The 23,065-nt window shown below is 34.3% G+C and overlaps 1 protein-coding gene across 3 annotated transcripts in view; it reads left to right on the top strand.

Annotated features, from left to right (window-relative positions):
• ERBB4 (erb-b2 receptor tyrosine kinase 4) overlaps window positions 1-23,065 on the top strand; it is a 1,296,210-nt gene that overhangs the window by 1,241,229 nt on the left and 31,916 nt on the right. For all 3 annotated transcript variants that reach the window (XM_060410398.1, XM_042244993.2, XM_060410397.1), the window contains exons 22-25: window positions 588-663; window positions 4,543-4,689; window positions 6,745-6,842; window positions 8,187-8,357. In XM_060410398.1, coding sequence (XP_060266381.1) covers window positions 588-663; window positions 4,543-4,689; window positions 6,745-6,842; window positions 8,187-8,357 — 492 coding nt within the window. The remainder of the gene's footprint in view (window positions 1-587; window positions 664-4,542; window positions 4,690-6,744; window positions 6,843-8,186; window positions 8,358-23,065) is intronic.

The raw sequence follows: 23,065 nt of genomic DNA, 5'->3' as shown, positions 1-23,065 counted from the left end.
CTCATATTCTTTTATATAATTCCTATTTTGAAAATGGTACATATTTTCAATACTGGCTACCCAAGTCGAGGGAGATCATTTGTGGCTGGGGAACAAAGGAAGGCTAACTTTGGAATTCATTATTTTAGGTGCTTTAGTGACCAAATTATCTGAGAGGAGAGGGAGAGAATGGGTATAGAAAGAGTTCATTTTATCAGTGGCCTGAAATTTGAGGGTGGAAAGGGTTCCTGAAAATGTAGGGAATCTTATTTGGGGGAAAACAATATAGTATGATCACATTATTAGAAATAGATGTATTAGATGTTTTAGAATTGATATTGTGAATCATAATATTAACTAGTAACTTGATCACTGAATAGTAAGCTTAGAAAGTGATACTTATTATTTCCCTTTTTACTGTTTATGAAGGTTTTAAAAATAAATATTTGTAATTAATTCTTTTCAAGATTAGATTTCATTTCCTCCCTGTTTTGAAAATAACACATTTCTATTTTTCTATGCATACAAGAGAGGCAAATCCAGAGACTCATATTGAGGAAATATAGAAATGACTTTTTATATGACTTACACTTCTTATTTTTCTGTAGATGCCAATTAAATGGATGGCTCTGGAGTGTATACATTATAGGAAATTCACCCATCAGAGCGACGTTTGGAGCTATGGTAAATAATTCTTCTTTGTGTTATAAGGCTTTTAAAGCAAAAATAAACATTTTAGGTTTCTTGGTTCTCTAAAATGTAATATATTAATGTCTTGGTTGAGTTGTCTATCATAACCTTTGCTTTGGTAGCAACTTGTCTAATCATTTTGATGAACAAAACAAAAAGCAGCAGTTTTAGATTAGGGATGTTTTCATAGACTCCTATGGCCTTCATTTTCAACAAATCTTTGAAAACAATTTCAAATGTTTTTTATAAATGTTTTTCAAATGTTTTAATAAATGTTTTTTAAAAAAGCATTTTCTTATTGAAATCTAGTTATATAGTAAGAAAATAGAGATTATTGTTAGAACAAATACCAGTTATTGAAAGCAGTAGGATGAGAGCATTAAATGCGAGAGAAGAGAATGATGAGAGATGATTTATAATTATACCTTTAATTATAATTTATGAACTACTTTTGAAGTAAATAGATATATAAGAAAATTAATAAATGAATGGGAACAGTGATTTTAAATTTTAGAACATTTATTTATTTGCATCTAACAGTTTTTGAGATGAGCTTCTTAGTGCCTGTCTGGCTATTTACAAACTTAAGTACACTAATACTAAGTATTAGTGAGAATAAATCAATACCTTTTCTAAGTTTACATAAACGGTATAAAACTAGCACTTCTAACAAGTAAAAAGCTCAGTCAGTGCTTCTTTAAGTGAAAATGTGTTGGTGAGTCTTGAAATCATGAAGCAATTTATTTTACTCAAATTTAAGCTTAGGTTTTATTTTTTGAAAGAAGATTAAACAACCTGTATTTTTTATCTAAAAACAGTATAAAGTATCTTTAAAAATAAGATATTTCTATGGGGTAGTTTTTCTTTCCACACCTGTAAACCATATGAGGTGTTAAAATTTTCATGAAGACTTCATGTAGTCTACTAGTTAGAAGCGGAGTGTTGTGTGTTTGAGATTAGGCAAGTACAAGGGAACCCTTGACAAAACTTAATTAAGCTGAAAGGACTAAATTAAAAACAGATATATATCATTACATATAAATCATGTACACTTAAATATGATATAGAAGTATACATAATATGAGATACATTAGCATGTACATATGCATTTATATATTATATGGTATAGATTAGCATATATATTACATGATAAAGTAGATTTGCATATAAGATAGATTTCAGTTCAGTTCAATTCAGTTGCTCAGTAGTGTCTGACTCTTTGCGACCCCATGAAGTGCAGCACGCCAGGCCTCCCTGTCCATCACCATCTTCCAGAGTTCACCCAAACTCATGCCCATCGAGTCGGTGATGCCATCCAGCCATCTCATCCTCTGTCGTCCCCTTCTCCTCCTGCCCCCAATCCCTCCCAGCATCAGAGTCTTTCCCAATGAGTCAACTCTTTGCATGAGGTGGCCAAAGTACTGGAGTTTCAGCTTTAGCATCATTCCTTCCAAAAGAACACCCAGGGCTGATCTCCTTCAGAATGGACTGGTTGGATCTCCTTGCAGTCCAAGGGACTCTCAAGAGTCTTCTCCAACACCACAGTTCAAAAGCATCAACTCTTCGGCACTCAGCTTTCTTCACAGTCCAATTCTCACATCCATACATGACCACAGGAAAAACCATAGCCTTGACTAGACAGACCTTTGTAGGCAATGTAATGTCTCTGCTTTTCAATATGCTATCTAGGTTTGTCATAAATTTTCTTCCCAGGAGCAAGCGTCTTTTAATTTCATGGCTGTAGTCACCATCTGCAGTGATTTTATCAAATAGATTTTTTTCTTTTCTTTCCCTTTTTTGTTCCTACTTATGTTTCCCTGAAATAAATGTGACAATCTATAATTTTTAAATGATTTCTAGAATAAATAAGTGCATATATACATTAAAGGAAATATTGACAGGGCAATCACATTTTTAATAATAAAATGTATTTTTTGAAGAAAATCCTGTTTTAAAGTCATACTATTATTCTTCATGTTGAGTTGCAATATCTCAGAATCTGATGAATGGACAGATAGATGGATGGATAGATAAAGTGAACTCTGTTTTGAAACATAGCCCAGGTCATCAACCCATATCTATAAGGCATTTTAAGATTTTTATTATATATCATAGTTGGTTGCAAAAGTCATAAAAGTCTAAGAAAGATTCATAGTCTTGTTTACAGTGAATCTACATGGAACATTGCCACTGGGTACATCTTTACTTTTATAAAAATAAATATGCATTGAATATGTTTTCTATTTTCAAACGATAGAATTGTAAGTTTTAAAGATATTTCTGATTTAGTTTTCTTGCTCTTCTACATGAAGCCATCTCTGTTTAACCCTATCTTGTCAGCAACTCTGCAAAGATATAATTGGAATATTATTGGTAGAAGTGGGGGTTTTGATTTTTCTACTTCAACTTTTATATTGACGTGTTTCTGTTTATTGTATTTTCTATTATTTTTACTTGTAGTTGCCTTGTATCTTACTCATAGAAGTCCTGATAGAGATGTGAAAGTACCTATTCTTTTATAATTACAAATATGTTAATAAAATGTTGTCATTAAATACATATTGTATAAATATGACAATATGAATAGACAGTAATCTACTTCTTACTTTGTTTCAGCCTTCGTCGTGAACACTGACTTTCAGTCATCAGTTCTATGAGTCATTTTCAGTATGCAAAATCAAGTAGTGTTTTATAAGGCTGAAACAGTTAAATTGCATAACTAATTTGCATGTTTATACTATATTTAAGATCTATAAGATGTAAACATTAACCAAATATCAGATAATCTTTAATGATACTGTTATGATGAATAATTTGAAGTTTACATATCTTTTTATATTTTAAGCTTTGCATTTTTATCAGTCAGTGATAACTGTTATAAGCTAAAAATGACTTCAGCTTGAATAAATAATTCATTACAAATGGCAGCAGGAAAAAATAACCATCATTAATGAATTTTATATTGAAAGATACTTGTATATGCATCAGTTAAAATTCACTTGCTAATACTATTGTATTAGCAGATACAATTTCTGAACTAATAACCTTTACCCTTAAGAAAACTATAACTATTAAATTAGCTAATTATTAGATTATAAAGAGGAGCTCTGTGTATGTTACTGTTCGTATCAGTATCATTATTCTTATCAAAGTTAACTACTTGCAAGCTAGTATTTAGAGTATTTGCTTTCATCAAGGAAAGCAATGTTCTAGTGATTCAAGATACTGTTATTATCTAAGAAATAGACTGTTACTGATTTCTTTCAGTTTGGAGATGATCACTTTACATGCATTTTGTTTTGCATATGGATCATTCTTCAATCAGTCTCTCATATGTGCTAAAGAGATGAATGTTTTATTCCACTTGTTCTCTTCACATTAGTTAAAAAGAAAGGCACAATTATTTATTGTAACCTAAACATTCTAGAACCCAAGCTTGACCTTTAAGACTTTTAATAGCAAAAATGTTAATCTCAAAATTAATCAATATCAGATTTTACCTAATCATATTTGTTTAGTATCAGTACGCATGTATATAGTAAATAAATTGTTTTACAGGCTCTAATGTGATGAAACTTAAACTGGGGCAACAAACATTAGTATAATGTAGTAGAAATGGGGAACAGATTCTGATAGCCTCTTTGAACTGTCTCCACTACCCATTAAAATTTTCAGGACAATGCTAAAAAAAACTAAATTACCCGCAAAGATTTTAACATTGGGCTCCTCATATGGTCATAGGATTCTGAAGAGCCGTTCTTTACACTATTTCTAATTACCCTCTGAAAAGCATTCTTTTGCCACGGACATGTTGCTGGTTTGCTCATAGTATATTGCTGATGTGCTTATGTGTGAATTCGATCTCTCATTTAGGAGTCACTATATGGGAACTGATGACCTTTGGAGGAAAACCTTATGATGGAATTCCAACCAGAGAAATTCCTGATTTATTAGAGAAAGGAGAACGTTTGCCTCAGCCTCCCATCTGCACTATCGACGTTTACATGGTCATGGTCAAATGTAAGATTGCTAATCAATCTTCACAATTTTTTCTGTGTATTGAAAAACATAAAATTTTAAAGATCATTGTGAAAGGAGAATATAAACACCTGTGTTTGTTGCAATTTTTTTAATGTGAAGCAGTATCATGCTTTCATACTATGAAGTCAACATTATATGATTCTTACACTTATTTATTTCACTTTGATTCTTATCACTTCTATACAATCAACTTGTTTCTCACAAAGGGATGTAATTAATCACGATAATGTTAATAATCTTTAAAGGAAAAAAAGCAGACTAAAGAAACCATCTACACATAAAGGAAAAGAAGCTTGAAGCTAATCATTTAAAAAGATGAATTAAATGGAAATGAGTTTACCAGTCTCAATCAACAGGAAATTAGCAAGGCAGAGTGGGAAGTGGAAAGGCATGAATCTATATTGAACTAAAAAGATTGTGAATATTTACTTTCTTTTCAATTAAATCATTTGTTTACATCTAACTCTCTTATTTTTCTTTCTCCCTTCTGTGTCTCAGACACATATGTGTTATAAATGTGTTTTGCAAGCCTAGGCTCTTAATTTAAATAGAATTAGGGAAGTCTCTGGAGTTTCTGAATTAATTTAAATGAGATTAGCATTCAGCAATCTTTCTTGTGTAATCTGGGGTTTTCCCCTTTTGATTTACACAGGGTTAGCAAAGAAACAAACTGGTGAAGGTGAATAAGCATCTTATTAATAAGAGACTTTGGACCCAGGTCTACTCAGATTTATATTCATGACATGTGTGATGCATTCTGACAGTGAGGGAAGAAATAAAAAATGTGCTTTTCAGTTTGGGTCAGCATGCCCTTTTCTCTAGCGTAGTTCTATTTACTCAATATTTAGTTAGAAAGAAACTGATACCTCACTGAGAATTTAACCTTTTTTGTTCCCATAGAGTTCCAGAAACACTGATTTTTCTCACTAACATCTTGGTATCAAAAACATTTTTTTAATGGTTGCATATAAAATATAGAGCATTTGAGCTTAGTTGGGAGAGAAAAAAATCAAATAATATTAATGGCAGCTAAAGACTTCCCATAACAAGAATAAAGATTGAATTACCAGAAACAGAGAAACAAGTTTTATAACTTTATTAGGTCAAACGTTGTTTGATAGTCATCTATGGAAGAGAGTGTGCAAACACATGCCTGACATACCTTAATCACATAATTAGAGTGAGATCATTTAGACAGCTCATTTAGAAGCTCCAATAAAATAATGAAAACTCAGAAATACATTTTTGCCAAATAAGGACTTTTACCTCGCTTTTAGAAGTTTCAGTATCTAAGAAAAGGGTCATTTGGCAGTAAAATCAAGGAAAGCTTGGTACTTTTATTCTTGTCATTTCACCAGTTAAATAGAGCCTGGGGAGATAAGACCAACTTTATCTAGACTCCTAGCAAAATAATAATACATATCTTGAAAACTGCTGATAGTGTTTTTATGCTGGAAAGGCTAATACCCAGATAAACGAACAGCTATTGCTCAACAAACATTGCCAATCACTTTGTATTGTTTTTCCCACCAGGAAAAAAAAAATAGCATAAAAAAGTTGCTTTTGATTCTGTTCTTCACTTTTATGCCAATGTATCACATTGAAATCAAAGTTTTTAATCCATGTCACTTCTGATATAAACTGATAAATTATAGTCTAATCTCAACTTCTATACACATCAAAGAAAAGTTTTTTTAAAAAATTCTCTTTACATATAATGAGAAAAGATCTAAGATTTCTTAAGTTCCTATGGTTAGCCTAGGTTATATTTTCTATGATGAAAAAATTAATTTTAAATTATATCAACAAGATAAAAAGCTTATGTTATTCCTTGTTACATGTAGTTATGAATATCAGTAAACTGATTGTGAGACTCTCACCTATTGAGTTGTTTCTTTCATTAGTTTTCTTTGTTTTTCAGGTCATTTTTATTAAAATAATATTTTTCAAATTTAACCTATATTTTTGTAAATTTTACATCCCACTTCTTCCTAATTATGGATATAGTGACTTTTATTGCTTGTGAATTTCTAGGTTGGATGATTGATGCTGACAGTAGACCTAAATTTAAGGAACTGGCTGCTGAATTTTCAAGGATGGCTCGAGACCCTCAAAGATATCTAGTTATTCAGGTTTGTACCTTTGACCTAGGTTTTTGAGAAGATCAGAATGGAAAGCTCGCTACAAAATAGTAATACTGTCTGAACTTTCGAACTGTGGATATCACCACTCACAAACTGATTAACTAAGCAGAACATAATGTGAAATGACTTTTGCTTGTCAGAACCACTTCTAAGCATTTTCCCTTAGCACTTAAGTGCCTCTGCTATTGATCTGTCAGATAATTATGATTATTCATGTGCATAAAAAGGCCTTTATCCTCAGACAAGCCTTGAAGTACTCTACTAGTTATATTCATTGTTATACACAATGGAAAAAAAAAGAAAATAAATTTTCATTTTCATTGTGTCCATATTTGAAGGCAGTAAATTAGAAGTTTAAATATATTGACATTTCATTTCCTAGAAAAATATTTTAAAATATTTTTATTTAAAAATAATATCTCAGGTTATTATAACCACACAAGAACTCAGATTTAGATGAATATATATAGATAAAATAATAGACCAAAAGAACATTTTATATGTAGCACTACAAAAAATGGATTTGATCATTTAAATTTGCAGTAAATTTTGTTGTGAATATTTTGCCTAAACCAGAAACAAATGGTCTGGATAACACTGAGTTAAAATTTTTCAATAAAACAGAGTACTGTTTATCTTCATATCAATAGTCTGACATGAAGATAAAAGTCACGTTTTAGCAGACAATGATTTCTATCTAACTTTTTCCCAAATTAACTCTGATTTTAAAAAATGTTTACAAAAATATCATATAACTTAAATTTTTAAATCCTATTTAAGAAATAGTTGAGGTAAGAGAGTAACGATTGTTTTGGTGTTTCTCCCATTTCCATTTATGTTCTTTTCCATGCTTGCTGTGATTTTGAATGATAGCACTTTCATAATGTTATGCTGTAGAACAAATCATGGATACTTTGTGTCCTGATAGCGTTGCACTGTCAACCAACCAAATATAATAAAGATTGATAAGTTCATTGCTCTTTCTTTATTATTTACTCTTAAAGTCACAGTTCAAACACCATCTTGGCAATGAAACCTACCATTATTCTCAAATCTAAAATGGATTATGCCTCTCTAAAAATAGCCATAGCATTCTGCTTTATTCATCTTAAATGAGCATTTATCAGATTCTTTTTGTATTTATTTATCTTTCCCTGTCATATCTATATATGTTATAGGCTTCTATATGGCAGGTAATTGTGCTAAATATTTTTTAATGAGTGCATTAATTTGCAATGATTTTGATATTATATAAATGTGCTACAAACTTCACATATTTAACATGAAGGAAAGAATCATTTTTGTGTGTGTATCTGATGGGCAATTTTTTAGGGTGATGATCGTATGAAGCTTCCCAGTCCAAACGACAGCAAGTTCTTTCAGAATCTCTTGGATGAAGAAGATTTAGAAGATATGATGGATGCTGAGGAATACCTGGTACCTCAAGCTTTCAACATCCCTCCTCCCATCTATACTTCCAGATCAAGAATTGACTCAAATAGGGTAAGAAGTAATTACATACCACTTCTTATATTATTTCTGAGAAACAAAATCATGGAAATACTCTGCAAGCACTAAAATTACCAAATAAATAATATAGCTCAAATCAGTGTGATTCCTAAATTAAAAGCAAGTGTTATCAACAAAAGATATGCCAAACTTGCCACATATAGTTAATTTTGGAAGGCAAGAATGGGCAATACAATGTGCACTCTAAAATATCTTCAAGATTTCAAAAGGAGAAATTTTTTTTTTGGTCTTAAATTTAGTTAAAACAAATTTCAATTTTTGAAAATCTATCACCAATTCAAACTAATAAATCTGTATGTGTTTATAAATAAATGAAAATTCTTCCCAAGATAGACTCTCCCCTTTTTTCTTAATAAGATAATGCGACTTATTGGTCAAGAGACAATATAAGTACAGCTCTTTATTTAGCAGACATTAAATATTTTCTGTGAGGTTGAAGTAGAAACGGAACACCGTGCAATCCTTTGGATAAATCAATCATCTTGGTAGGGCTTCTGAATCATTTCTAAGATGCAGATTTGTTTTGAAAGAAGCGTCTGAATGGAATTTCCATTTCATGTTAAATATTAAGTCCACTCTATGTGAATAGCATTTTTTCTCTGAAAACTATAAGTCCATGCATTCGTTCATTTATTTTTTGAAATTTGTTCATCACTCCTTCAATATTTATTGAATACCTCTGCATTACTAGATGATTGATTGAAATTCAAAAAGTTTGACATAATTACTGCTTTCAAGATGTACCAACTTTGACAAGAGTCACAAAGATATGGAGACAGAATGCAACATGATTGTGTTATGATCAAATGTTCACTGGCCGTTATGGAGAATAGAGAAGCTGTGATAAGTTTCTATAATTGAAAAGACACACACATGATGCTTACTTTTTTTCCAGAAAGCAATTCTTTTCTTTTGATTTTTTCCTCCCTCTAAGAATATTGTCATAGCTTGTGGAACAAGCAGCATCCCATTTGTCTTGACCATAAGCATAAACCCATTCCAGTATTCTTGCCTGGGAAATCCCATGGACAGATGAGACTGGAGGGCCACAGTCCATGGGGATGCAAGAACTGGACACAACTTAGTGACCAAACCCTCACCACAGTAAGCATAAAAAACTTTCAGCTTGCTGCTCATTCTCCAAAACAAAGTCATTTACTTTATTTCAAACTGATAGCAGTAATAAACCTCGTGCTTACTATATGTCAGCACGTACATGTTTACTCTTAATCCTTACAACAATCCCATGAGGTTCTAATATCATTATCTCTGTCTTAAATATGAAGAAATTTGTCACAGATTTAAGGACTTGATGGGTGTCACCCAATCAGTAGAAGTTCAGGATCCTAATGTGTACAGTCTCTCTGTGCTATTCATACAATTGCTTCAAAGGGATTGGAACATGTTCTTTTCAATATAGTTTCTCTTGGCATCAACCTCAACCTCTGAGTTACATATTGTTTGGAAAGCTCCCTGGGTATTTTCTTATAAAATCCATCTTCCAACCTGCCCAATACCTTTTCTCCCCTCCATCCTCATAAGATCTCTTATCAGTTCAGTTCAGTTCAGTCGCTCAGCCGTGTCCGACTCTTTGAGACCCCATGAATCGCAGCACGCCAGGCCTCCCTGTCCATCACCAACTCCTGGAGTTCACCCAGACTCAAATCCATCAAGTCAGTGACGCCATCCAGCCATCTCATCCTCTGTCGTCCCCTTCTCCTCCTGCCCCCTATCCCTCCATGCCACCAAATAGATAAAACATTTCTTTAAAAAAAGGAGCAACATCTTTAAGGTGTGTAAACGAAGTACTTTTTTTCCACTGTACACTTAACGAAATGATCAGATCATAACTTTGACATTTATAATTTTACATAACAAATTTTAATAACAGGGAAATTTCAAGGAAATAGTTTTCCTTCACTAACATGATATGTTATAAAGGCCAAGGGCTTGAATCTTTCTTTTTATAATGATTATTGAATTCCAGCTTTCTGTTTATCTCAATTTACACTCAATGCAAGGAATTCATAATGAAAGTTTGAGTTAACTGAATGGAATTACTAAAACAAAGTGAAAACCACATGAGAAATTATTTGGCCTTTACTCACCATTTCTTATTCCACATTATTATTTAAACAATGTTATCTGTATATTTCTTTTTACTTTTTCATGTCTTTGTTAAAAGAATTGTTTTTAAGTATCATTTTATTTTTAGGCCTTAGAAAGCCTCATTATTCATCTATATTTTTCTGTTTTTTTAGTAGTAATGTCAAATGTGTGAAAATACCATTTCCCCCCTTTCTTTCCTATAAAGCCAGCCTTATTTTATCGTTAAAAAGTAAATTCAATTTTAGGTTCTGTGGCCACCTTACATGGTAAGGGAACATTTTAAAACGAATTTTAATCAAAAGTTGTGCTGAGCATGTTTGTTGGACTTTGAAACCAAAAAGTAATCCAGTTTTAAAAAATAGACTCTCTGCTCACTAGCTGAGAGGCTTAAAGTTCTGAATATCTTGACAACTTTGCTTCTTCATTTGTAAAATAAGCACAGTAGTATTTACATGATTGTTAGGCAGTTTAAAAAATTGCAGCATATCTGAAGTGCTAGGCAAATACTTATCATCTTCTTTTAGAATCACACAAATCTTATTTTTAGTTGTTTCCTTGTCAATATAATAAACTATTACATTGTTTTATAAAATTCTCTACACATTATCTATGAAAAACCCATTGATACAATCACTGCTTGACAAGCAAATTATTTCAGATTATTTCAGGTTCTTATAGCAAATGTTATAAAAGTTATTTTTACTATGCTTTTCATTATTTCAAATTATATATATATTTTGATAAATTATAATATTAAAATGATGCATCAGCTAAAAATACGGTGTTGATATTTGTCCAGCAAGGTGATAGATATAAAGGCAAATAATGCTAGAAAACATTCAGCTAATTTATATTTTTGTTATTGTTGTTAGATATTCTCTTAATATTATCTCAAAGACTTTAATCAAAATATACCCAAACACTTACTTTAGCATGAGGTAAATATGAAAACATGAGAAGCCATCTAAACTCCTGCAAATTTAAGTTCTCTGTATCTATAAAATGGGGACAAAAAAATTGCCACAGAATATTGTGAAGATTGACTTTTTAATATATCTAAGCATATTGTCCATTGATGGACTGCAGTAGGTGCTCAGTCGAGTTGAAGTAAATGAAAACCAACTATTTGTTCAGAGTTTATTATGAACAGCAACGGAGTCTGCCACTGTCGTTTGTGTTTTGGGAGACACATTGGTTTCTCAGGTGGATCTAGTGGTAAAAAACCTGCCTCCCAAAGCAGGAGACATAAGAGATGCAGATTCTATCCCTGGGTCCAGAAGTTCCCTGGAGGAAGACATGGCAACCCACTCCAGTATTCTTGCCTGGAGAATCCCATGGACAGGGGAGCCTGGCAAGCTACATACAGCCCATAGTGTCTCAAAGAGTTGGACATGATTGAAGTGACTTACCATGCACACAAGGACAGAATGGGAAACCTTTATCAGTTCAGTTCAGTTGCTCAGTCGTGTCCCACTCTTTGTGACCCAGTGAACTGAAGCATGCCCAGGTTTCCCTGTCCATCACCAGCTCCCAGAGTTTACTGAAACTCATGTCCATTGAGTTGGTGATGCCATCCAACCATCTCAACCTCTGTCGTCCCCTTCTCCTCCTTTCTTCAATCTTTCCCAGCATCAAGATCTTTTCCAATGAGTCAGTTCTTTGCATCAGGTGGCCAAAGTATTGGAGCTTCAGCTTCAGCATCAGTCCTTCCAATGAACACCCAGGACTGATTTCCTTTAGGATGGACTGGTTGAATATCCTTGCAGTCCAAGGGACTCTCAAGAGTCTTCCCCAACACCACAGTTCAAAAGCATCAATTCTTCCACACTCAGCTTTCTTTATAGTCCAACTCTCACATCCGTACATGACTACTGGAAAAACCATAGCTTTGACTAGACAGACCTTTGTTTGTAAAGTAATGTCTCTGCTTTTTGATATGCTGTCTAGGTTTGTCATAGCTTTTCTTCCAAGGAAAACTTGGAAGAAAAGTTTGTCATAGCTTTTCTTCCAAAGGGGAAACTATAGTGGAGACAAAGGAAGGCTTCAGGTATGCCCTGATTGAAGGCTATTGGCTTGGGGAATCAATAGAAAGGCTAATGAAAAGCAGGGCATCCCGTGGAGTTGGGTGCATATTTGGCTTTCTCTGGTTGGCTCTAAATTGAAAATGGGGACAAAAATTAGAGAAGCTACTAGTTATTAATCAAATCCTGGTCACTTAGGGCCAATTGTTAACAGAAGTTTTTACTTAGCTTCCTGGATTGTGACTAAAGATAACAAACTTCCTAAAAGAGTCTGATTCATAGTTGACTGTCTTCCTGGGCTATTTATTCTAGCTACGGTTTCCTGGGCATGTTGCTGTAGGTATGAATTAGACCACTGGGTTCATATATGATCCTGCCATTATCTGTGTATATATTCAGTCTATCAAGAGGTTTTAGGTTCCCTTATTCCTTTCTTTTCTCTTGATATATTTATTTAAATGCATATTGCCTTATATTTTAAATTCAATATTCAAAATGATTTTGGACTTTCTGCACAGCTTTTTTTCTGTTTACATGGATAAGTTTTGTCTCTTTCTTTTGAGTTACCTAGATTTATGTTTGTTTAGTATCATGAGTTGTACATTAAATGCAACAGCAGTGAAAAAGACTGACTAGTAAATTGACGATGCTGCTAAAGATATTTTAGTTTTAGTGACACTAGTTCAATTAAATGTAAAAACTTCAGTGTATTTTTATAGAGAAGGGTATATTTCAATTGTTGCAGGATCATTCAGTCATTTGTGGTGAATAGTTTTAAAAATTAAGTGCCCCATCTCTTTCAAAACACATCAGTTAACACATCAAGTATCCAGGTCAGGGGAAGATAGAGAAATTGTAGCTGCTCCACACTGGTATATCAGGTGATCCATATAGATCTAGCATTACAATTTAAAGTTTTCTCACTTCTTTCCAATCTGCTAAGAAATAACTTTATTAACAGATTTGCATTTTTCCTCCTTTGTTTGCCCTTTTTCTTCCAGAAAGGGTGTATAAATAAGTTGAAAAACTGAAAAAGTATAGGCAGGAAAAATGAAGGATGATGAAAGATAAAGGGGTTTGGTATTTCACAAATTTGATCAGCTTCATTGAATATGGACTGAATATTGACTGCTCAGAAAATATAATCCTATAAACTTTATTTTGTACCTCTATCACTTCACTATCAGTTAAGATTTCATAACTTTGATGAAGATATTTCAGCAAGGTTTCCACATGCATTGTAATTATCTGTGAGATTTTAACTAATTCATCAGAAAAGAGAGAAAGAAAAGAAGGAAGGAAGAAAGATAATGAAATATAAGAAATCTCTGGCCTTCCCTGTAGGATTTTTGATACTGTGCTATGTATGCTTCCTAATGATGTATAAGCTAGTAGAAATTAAAGCAAGATGAGAATGTAGAAAAAGCAATGTCATTTAAATTACAAGAGTTTCAACTGAATTTTTCTTTACAATTTAGGAGATCAGAACTTTGACTTATTATTTTATGAAACAAAAATAGTAACATCAAACTGAAACTTATTGAGTTCTTACTATAACCCAATTACTATAGCACTAACTACACTTAGTAGTGTTTTAAATTAAATATTTCACAAAGCTCTATGAGGTAGGTAATTAAACTATGGAGCTAAGGAAATTAAAATATGGAGAGGTTAGATAATTTACCAATGATAAGAGACAAAGCTATAATTAATTAAGTTCAGCTTCCAATAGTCCCACTTAGGATCCATATTGCTAAAATAACAGAGGGGCTAGGGGAAGGAGGCTCCTCAATTCAGGTTGCTATTGAACTTCTTACAACTTATGGAACTAGCGCTTTTCATTTCCTTAATGGTAATTGGGTAAAAGAAACTAAGTTGGATGTCAGGAATCTCACATTCCAGAACTCTTTGACTCATTTCAGCCTTGGTCATATTATTTAATCAGATTCAGTTTCTTCAGTGATGAGAAGATTGAACTGAATCACATATAAACACTTTCTAGTTTTAAAGCTATCTTTCCATTTGGTGGCTTTTCAAAATAATCATTTATTTTATGTAATTATGTTATATTTTCTTCTAGAAAATGTTTAATTGAAAAATGCCCCCAAACATTTTGGGTTACATCTATACACCACTTTTTTTTTTTTTTCCTTATGTGATTGATTATAGAAGAGAAAAACCTAAGGACACAAGTTAAGGAAGCATCTCATAGCTAAATAATGTAGTGGGAGAATTTTGTGATGATACAACAAGGTTACTCTGGTTGCAATTTACCAAGGATCAATATCAATTCTAACAACAGCTGCTACTTGATAAATGATTGTAGTCTCAGGATATTGCTTTTACATTTCTTCCAAAATTATGTCAAGGATTCCTGCACAGTATCTTTGATATGATATTTGTTTTTTTTTTTTTTTTAAATTTTATCTATCAAGACAGGAGAAAAAGCTCTTCTTACTAGGATAATCCATATCACTAGGTATTTTTTGCCCCAAAGTGTTACCTAAGTAGTAATCTTTTAGCCTGTTAGGTTATTATGATGAAAGAGCAAATGGATTAATATAATGAATGTTTATCTTGGGCCAGACACTGTGTTGGGCAATGAGAGTACAGAGGTAAAAGCAACTTTATTCCCTCAAAAAGTTAATATTCTAGTTGAGGAAATAATGTACTGAGGGCAATATGCCAGGTATTGTAGGAAAAAGACCAAATCAGCTTAAGAGGCTATAGAAAGTCATTTGTGGCTGTATGATTATTGAATCTAGCTTGGAGTAGAAGTGGAGTTTTGTTAGGGTGGGACTGAAATGGATCAGAAGGAAAGCAAAAGTCAAAACTAAACAGAAACTCTGACATGAACAAAGATGTGATGATGTATTTTTAAGTATACTTAAAAAAAAAATCCCCATTTTTGTAATAGTTCTATACAAACTCTTTGCCACCCCATGGATTGCAGCCCTCAGGCTCCTCTGTCCGTGGGATTCTCCAGGCAAAAATACTGGAGTGGGTAGCTATTCCCTTCTCCAGGGTATCTTCCCTACCCCAGGGATCAAGCCTAGGTCTCCTGCATTACAGGTGGATTTTTTACTGTCTGAGCCACCAGGGAAGCTCTTTTCCATACTGTACATGTTTAATAGCTCTTTTATGTTATCAGAGGAGATCTGATGGACCTTCTCCCAGTTTTCCTATTTTTTATCAATGTTATGAAGGCTTGAGACATGGTTGTGAAATTCTCTTCCTTTTCATTAAAACCATCCAATTCAAAACCAAATCCTTTCTGGTCTTCCTGAAAAACAGCTCTCAAATTCCTGCCATTATTCTAATTCAGGCTTTCATCACTTCATAAGAATTACTAAAAAATTATTCTAACTAATATCTACATTTTTTTAAATTTTTGCAGATGGGCTGTTTCTATATATAGGGTTTAATGAATGAAAGACAATGTTGTGAATATGTCAAACACTGTATCATTTACTAGCATTAATTCCTTTCGCTTTATTTTGCCCTCATCTATTGAGAGTATGCCTTTTATTTTCAGCAATGGGATAAACTTGAATGATATATGTTATATTAGATTTCTCTTTATATGATATATAGTCCTATTGTCACTAACAGTAGAAGGAATTTTGAACATTCATCCTAGGAAATGCCTTGGCCATTCCAGTTGACCAGTCACTGCAATTTATTTTCCGCTAGTCTCTAGCTCACACATACAAAATTGCCCAGAGCTGCAAGCATTATCCCTGTCTTGATCTCTTTCAATATATAGATCATATTGCTGTTTTCTGTTTTAGTTTGGAAGTGTGGGTGGATAACTTTAACAAACAACTATTTTCCCTTATGCATTATAGATTTGTTTATTTGCTTTTTTCCCCCTAAATAAGAGCATACGATCAAATTACATTTGTTGAAACTTCTAAGTTCTTGGAAATTATATGGACATCAAAATTAATTCTGATCTCTCTGGTTTGCCACTAATTTGAGAGTATCTCTCAATCTCTCAAATGATTAATTTATCATCAAAATAACAATGTCTTTTTGTGCAATGTCTTCTCTACCAGTGACTTTCTTAAAGTCTGGCTATATTATGTCAGTTATACTACTGTTTGTAAGCTTTACTTTTCTTGAACAAACTATTTTTTTTCAGTAGTATTACTCTTTTATTTCTCCTTGATTCCCAAAGGATTTTCATAGAATTTAAGTCACAGCATCATGTTATGATGCTTTTTAATATCAGCTCTGCATTCTTCATATAACCCTATATTTATGAATTACACACAAAAATTAATTACTCTTCAATTTCTTAAGTAAGAAAGAAAATTTTTAGACTTCTTTCTCAAATCTCCAGGTATCACAGATATCACTTCTAGCAGATTTGGACTTGAGGTACCACCTCCTTGTTATAGTATCTCATGATTTCCTCCATAGTTGTTTATTGTTTAGAGAATCTGCTCTTTCTGTTGGCAAATGAAAGATTTAAAACTAAATACTAATGCCTATGAATGCATGTTTGCAGATGTAATAGAGGTGGTATGTTTACTAGAGCATGGTAAGTCAGAGTAACCTCTGCTCCCCGACCCCAGATGAAATGACAAGAAGTTATATAGAGCTTCCCAGACTCAAAGCTGAGGGAGGAGAGGAGGTTGGCAGTAAATACAAAAAAATAAATAAATAAAAATAAAAAACAATATGTTATCCCTGTACATAAAACTCCATGGTTCCACTTACATAGAGACCCCTGATTATTCTTACCACACCAACAATATAATCTTCCCTCTCATTTTCCATTTTTCCTTCCTTCTTTCCCCTTGTATTTATGTCCTTCTCTAGTCACTTGTTTCAAGTAGGTTTTCTCTGAATAAAAATATATCCAAATATGGTCCAAGTATATCAATCAACTCAGTAATTTGCATCACTGAGCTGCCCCATTGTAATATGAGGTGACATGTAAGTAATTATATATTCATAGAGTGCCAGAGATGGGATCTTAAAGGCCTTCTGATACAAGCACTGTCATCTAAAGTGAAATCGCTCAGTCATGTCTGACTCTTTGCTACCACATGGACTGTAGCCTACTAGGCTCTTCCATCCATGGGATATTCCAGGCAAGAATACTGGAGTGGGTTGCTATTTCCTTCTCCAGGAGATCTTCCTGACCCAGGGATTGAACCCGGGTCTCCCTCACTGTGGGCAGATGTTTTACCATCTGAGCCACCAGGGAAGTCTACATGTGTAAACTGATACTAGAAAAGATAAAATCCAGAACTTTGTGTCCTTTGCTGTTAAAGGAAAGGTGAGAAACCATTCTCTGATCTCTTACATCTAACATTTAATCCTTTATTGTTTCTATCTACTTTTTTTACTGGTCAAAATATGGATATCTTGATGTTGACTTCAAGTCTGATAAGATTTAGCATCAATTGGTTTAAAAATGTTCCTGCTGAGAGTGCAGTGAGAGGCCAGAGAGCCTGCTGCTGTTTGCCTCCTCTGTTTATTCTCCTGTGAGACTCCTTGTAATCAAGTTAATGGTTTAGGAGGATCAAATGGAACTGTTAAAGCCAAAATCCAAAATCTTGGAGCACAAAGAGAGCACAGTGTCTGTGTTGGGACTCAGTAATTACCTGCTTGAAGATAAAATGATCCTTACAAGTTTCATAAAACTTTCAAAATTTTCAAACACTAATTTAAGTACAGTTACCACTTATTGATCACAGATTTGTGTGTTAGGTTCGTCTCTGAGCTTCTGAGCTTTTACGTTTGTTACCTTAATCTTCATAGCAAGACTAAGCAGAATTTACCATTTGAATTCTACAGAGGAGAAACAAACACAGAGACATAGAAGCCTCTTTTTACTGAGGCTTCCACCTTATATGGTAAAAAATAAGATTTGAACACAGAGGTGTGTCATCTACAGTCTAAGTGTTTAACGCTCACCTTTCATCTGTTAAAATAGCATGGAAAATCAATATATCATCTCCAAAAAGTAATAACATATAAATAAAAGCCTGTAACTATTCAAACTGCTAAAAACAGTACATATTTCTTTAATTTTTTAAATATTTAGGACAATCTTTATGAAACCTTTTTTTACGCTTGCCTACAAAGTCATATTTTGAAAAGTACTCACACCTTTTCTTGAACTCTTTGAGGATGCAAAGTCCACTACAAGCAATACTTTATAAAAACAGAGTCACTTTCATTCTTGGCATACTCACAAATTAAATGATAGCTTATAAAGTTTACAAAGGACTTTGATATAGGTGGGATTTTATTTTCACACCAGAATCCCAGAGACACAGTATTTGAAATCCCTGACTTGACAACTTGGTAAAGAACTTGTTAACCAAGACCCAAACCAGTACCAGGCCAAACCAGTATCTAACTCCAAACTGAGTGACTCGACTATTAAATAATGGTTCATCTGAAAGCACTTACTGTTGGCATCACTGTTTGTTGCCTCTTCTCAGTACTGTATTTGGACACTGCCAAACAGACCCTTCCGTGACAGGGAGACAAAGGACCATAGCAATATGGCTTGTTGAAGGCGAATCTAATGTTAAAGAACATTTCTGTGATCTTTACGAAATTATTTTACACAAGCAATTATCAGATACCTTAAGAAGCCTTTTTAAATAAACAAAAGAGCTTCTTCCCTGCTTTGTTCAAAAGTGCTAAGGAAAAAACTCAGAACAAGAGAGGGAAACAAAGAGGAGGGAGGGGCCCCTTAGAGATTTAGATTTGGAATGTTAATGAATGTGTTTTCTAAATCACTTAGATGGTTATTTTTTAGTATTATTGCCACAAGATTCCAAGCTCCACTTTACATTATGGGAAACATCTCATCAAGAAGTCTATTCTTTACTGTAGGTGACCTGGAGAGCACAATTGTGAGTTTCTTTACCCTTTACACAGTAGAATTGGGAGATTATCATCAACTTTCTATTCATATTTTGTGGAGGTTATCTAATTTATGTGTATATATTTATTTATTCTGACAAATTGGTCTTTGTCTGCCAAAACTCCCTGTTTAAGCCAGATTGCTCTGATGATTTCTCCTGCAAAGGTTTGAGAGAGAAATGTTCTATTTCTTTGTCAATAAGGATCGATGGCATTTTGAGAGGTGCAGAATATCCTTTGATTGCTCCATGAAACAGACTGGAAAAGATGTTCATAGGTAGTGGGGGGTGGGCTCACTCATCAGCTTTCCTTTGTGCAATTGCTGCAGTTGCACACACCCGCATCACAAGCATCGTGTGTCCGTCCCTTTTCTCCTTCACCTGCCCAAATGCAATTTTCCATTGTAATTCTAACACAACAGTGTTCTCAGGAGAGGCTAATGTGTGCATTGTAGTTCTCACTCAAACATTGTAAACAGATGGCTGTGAACCACCCTCTCATTATACTTTAGCAAAGGCTGAATTGAGAGAGGGATTCCCCTGGAGAAGGGAATGGCAACCTATTCCAGTATTCTTGACTGGAGAATCTCATGGACAGAGGAGCAGGGCTGGCTACAGTCCATGGGATCACAGAGTTACACACAGTTGAGCAACTAACACTTTCATTTTCAGACCACCATGGGAAAAATTCCAAATACTGTGACCTTATCCCTTGTAAAATGTTTTGACAAAAGAAGTACTGTAAATTTGAGAGGGAAAGAAAATAGAAGTTTAATTCACAGCCAATTTGGTTTGCTTTGTCCAACAAGAATCATAGACATTATTTAGTAACTCCATACTTGTTTTCCCTCTCTGATAGAAAAGAATAATATTTAACATTCTTTGCATAATGAAGATGGTGAGATGTATACAATTAAAATTTGTTTGGAGTTTGGTGTAATTTATTCTTATTTAGAGCTAGGTACTATAGTTTTGTGTTATATAGACCGAGATTTTGAATATCCTGAGATTAAATGACTAAACTCATTCTTTAACTCCTCAGTTCAGTTGTTCAGTCATGTCTGACTCTTTGCGGCCCCATGGACTGCAGGACTCCAGGCTTCCCTGTATATCACTGACTCCTGGAGCTTACTCAAACTCATGTCCATGGAGTTGGTGATGCCATCCAACCGTCTCATCCTCTGTTGTCCCCTTCTCCTCCCACCTTCAATCTTTCCCAGCTTCGGGGTCTTTTCCAGTGAGTCAGTTTCCTCGGATGGACCAGTGTTACAGCACCATGTCACAGAAAGCAAAGGAAAATATATCCTTGAGGCATGAGGGTGGGCCAACCCAAAAAACGTGAAGAGAAGTTCCCTGGCCCAATTTTAGTTCTTTTTATGTTTTTTTCTCCTCCCCCCTGAGCCTGCCCTATGTAAATTGGGCTAGCCAGGAGGGCTGTTTGGCTTACCTGAGGTTCTCACTCAGGTCCTCGGATCTTCCTTTCTTCTGTTCCACAGGCTTTTCCTTTCTTTGACTTTTAGCCACCATCATTCTGGACTCCTTTTTCCTATTCTAACTGCCTAACACAAAGTTTGACATAAGTGATGGTTTTGAGAAAATCAGCAGGATTTGGGTACCATTTGGATGTTGCAGAGTGAGACAGAGAATTTAAAGTGACATCAAATTTTCTCAATGAAAGGTTGAGAAAATGTCAATATTACTAGTAGTGTATGAGAATAGAGAATGTATAATAAGGAAATATATTCAATATTTTGGAATGTAAGTAGATACAGATGTTAGATACTTGGGAATGTATGTCTAGAACTCAAGTGAAGTTGAATCTTGGTTTGGATGATTCAGCTTGATTCATGATATATCAGTATCGTTCTTGAGAGTAGTTTTTGTAGAATATAGAACTAATGGAGAACAGAATATGATTGAAGATTAAAGGCAGGCAGTGGTAATTCTTTAGATTTTTTTTTTAATTGTAAAGGAAAGAAATGGTACTAAATGTAAGCTCAGAGTGAAAGATTAGTCAGAGGATGCTTTTTAGGATAATAGGCATTCAAATATTCTTAAAGTAGAGTAAGGTAGTGAAATCATAGAGACAGAAAATAATAGGATATGGGCGGAGAAAAGTCTAGAAGTAGTTAGCAGAAGATAAGGTCAATACATTTGAAGAAAATTTATCTTAAGCAGAACAATGTAATCATTAGCACAAGGAAATTTAAGAGTAAGATTTTAACCCATCAGTCAGACGGGTTTCTCTGTCTCTTGAACACTAGTTAAACTTTTATTCAACCTAAAGTTTACAGATGGAAGATGTTCAAACTACCTCTCCTTTTTTTTTTCTTTTAGTTCATTGGGAGAAAATGTGTTTTTTTAAGTAATTTGGAAAACTTGCAAAGTGTGCTAGCAGAACAGGTACTTGGAGATCTCACTAACTGTGTTTAAATCTGGGCTTCAGTACTTATTATTAATAGTTTTGTAAACTTGAATGACTTCACCTCTTAGTTTCCTTTTCTCTAACTCTAGGTTCAAATAACACCTACTGCTGATCTTTTTAAAATGCACATGAGAGTTCCGAGTTAAGATTTTTTTGTGGCAGAATGAGGACTGCAGCTTGGGACACTGCCTTTCAGATAGCTCTGAGAAACAACTCCGAGGAGATAAAGGGGGAGCTAGGATATATAGAGTTTTGCAGCTAAGGGCAGGTAGTCAAGTAGTCGGAAACATCAAAAGATTACTGTTAATTAAAGGAACTAGATTTGTCATGTTAAGGAATTTAGGTCTTTTCTTGTAAGGGCAGATGCAAGAGTATGGGCTCACTGATATCAATTGTTTGATATGCACCTCAGCTATCTGGGATCAGTTTCCTGTGTTTTCACATCCTGAGTTTTCTCAGGGTTTGCTATAGGGAGTGGCTGCAATCTGATAGCTGCTAGATGGCAGGTATTCTTTTCCTCCCTGAGTGTCCTCAGGGTTCACAGTGGGGAGTGACTGCAGTCTGATGGCTGCTAGGTGCCAGGTATTCTTCTCCTTCCTGAGTTTCTTCAGGGTTCACCAGCTTACTTGTAGAACTGCAATCACTAATAATTGTGATATCCTTGTTACTGATAGGGCAGGAAATAGTCCATATCAGATATCACTGGGCAATGTGAGTGATTGTTATTTAATTGCTAAGTCTTGTCTGACTTTCTTGTGACATGATGGACTGTAGGCTGCCAGACTCTTCTGTCCATGGGGTTGTCCAGGCAAGAATACTGGAGCAGGTTGCCACTTCCTTCTCCAGGGTATCTTCCCAACCCAGAGATTAAACCTGGGTCTCCTGTATTGACAGGTAGATTCTTTACCACTGAGCCACCTTGGGAAGCTCATCTGGGTGATACCAGTTAAGTGTGTTCAGTTCAGTTCAGTTCAGTCACTCAGTTGTGTCTGAATCTTTGCGACCCCATGAATCACAGCACGCCAGGCCTCCCTGTCCATCTCCAACTCCCGGAGTTCACTCAGACTCACATCCATCGAGTCAGTGATGCCATCCAGCAATCTCATCCTCGGTCGTCCCCTTCTCCTCCTGCCCCCAATCCCTCCCAGCATCAGAGTCCTTTCCAATGAGTCAACTCTTCGCATGAGGTGGCCAAAGTACTGGAGTTTCAGCTTCAGCATCATTCCCTCCAAG

Source organism: Ovis aries, chromosome 2, assembly GCF_016772045.2.
Source record: "Ovis aries strain OAR_USU_Benz2616 breed Rambouillet chromosome 2, ARS-UI_Ramb_v3.0, whole genome shotgun sequence".
Lineage (NCBI taxonomy): Eukaryota > Metazoa > Chordata > Mammalia > Artiodactyla > Bovidae > Ovis > Ovis aries.
This window is presented reverse-complemented; position numbering and strand designations above follow the sequence as displayed.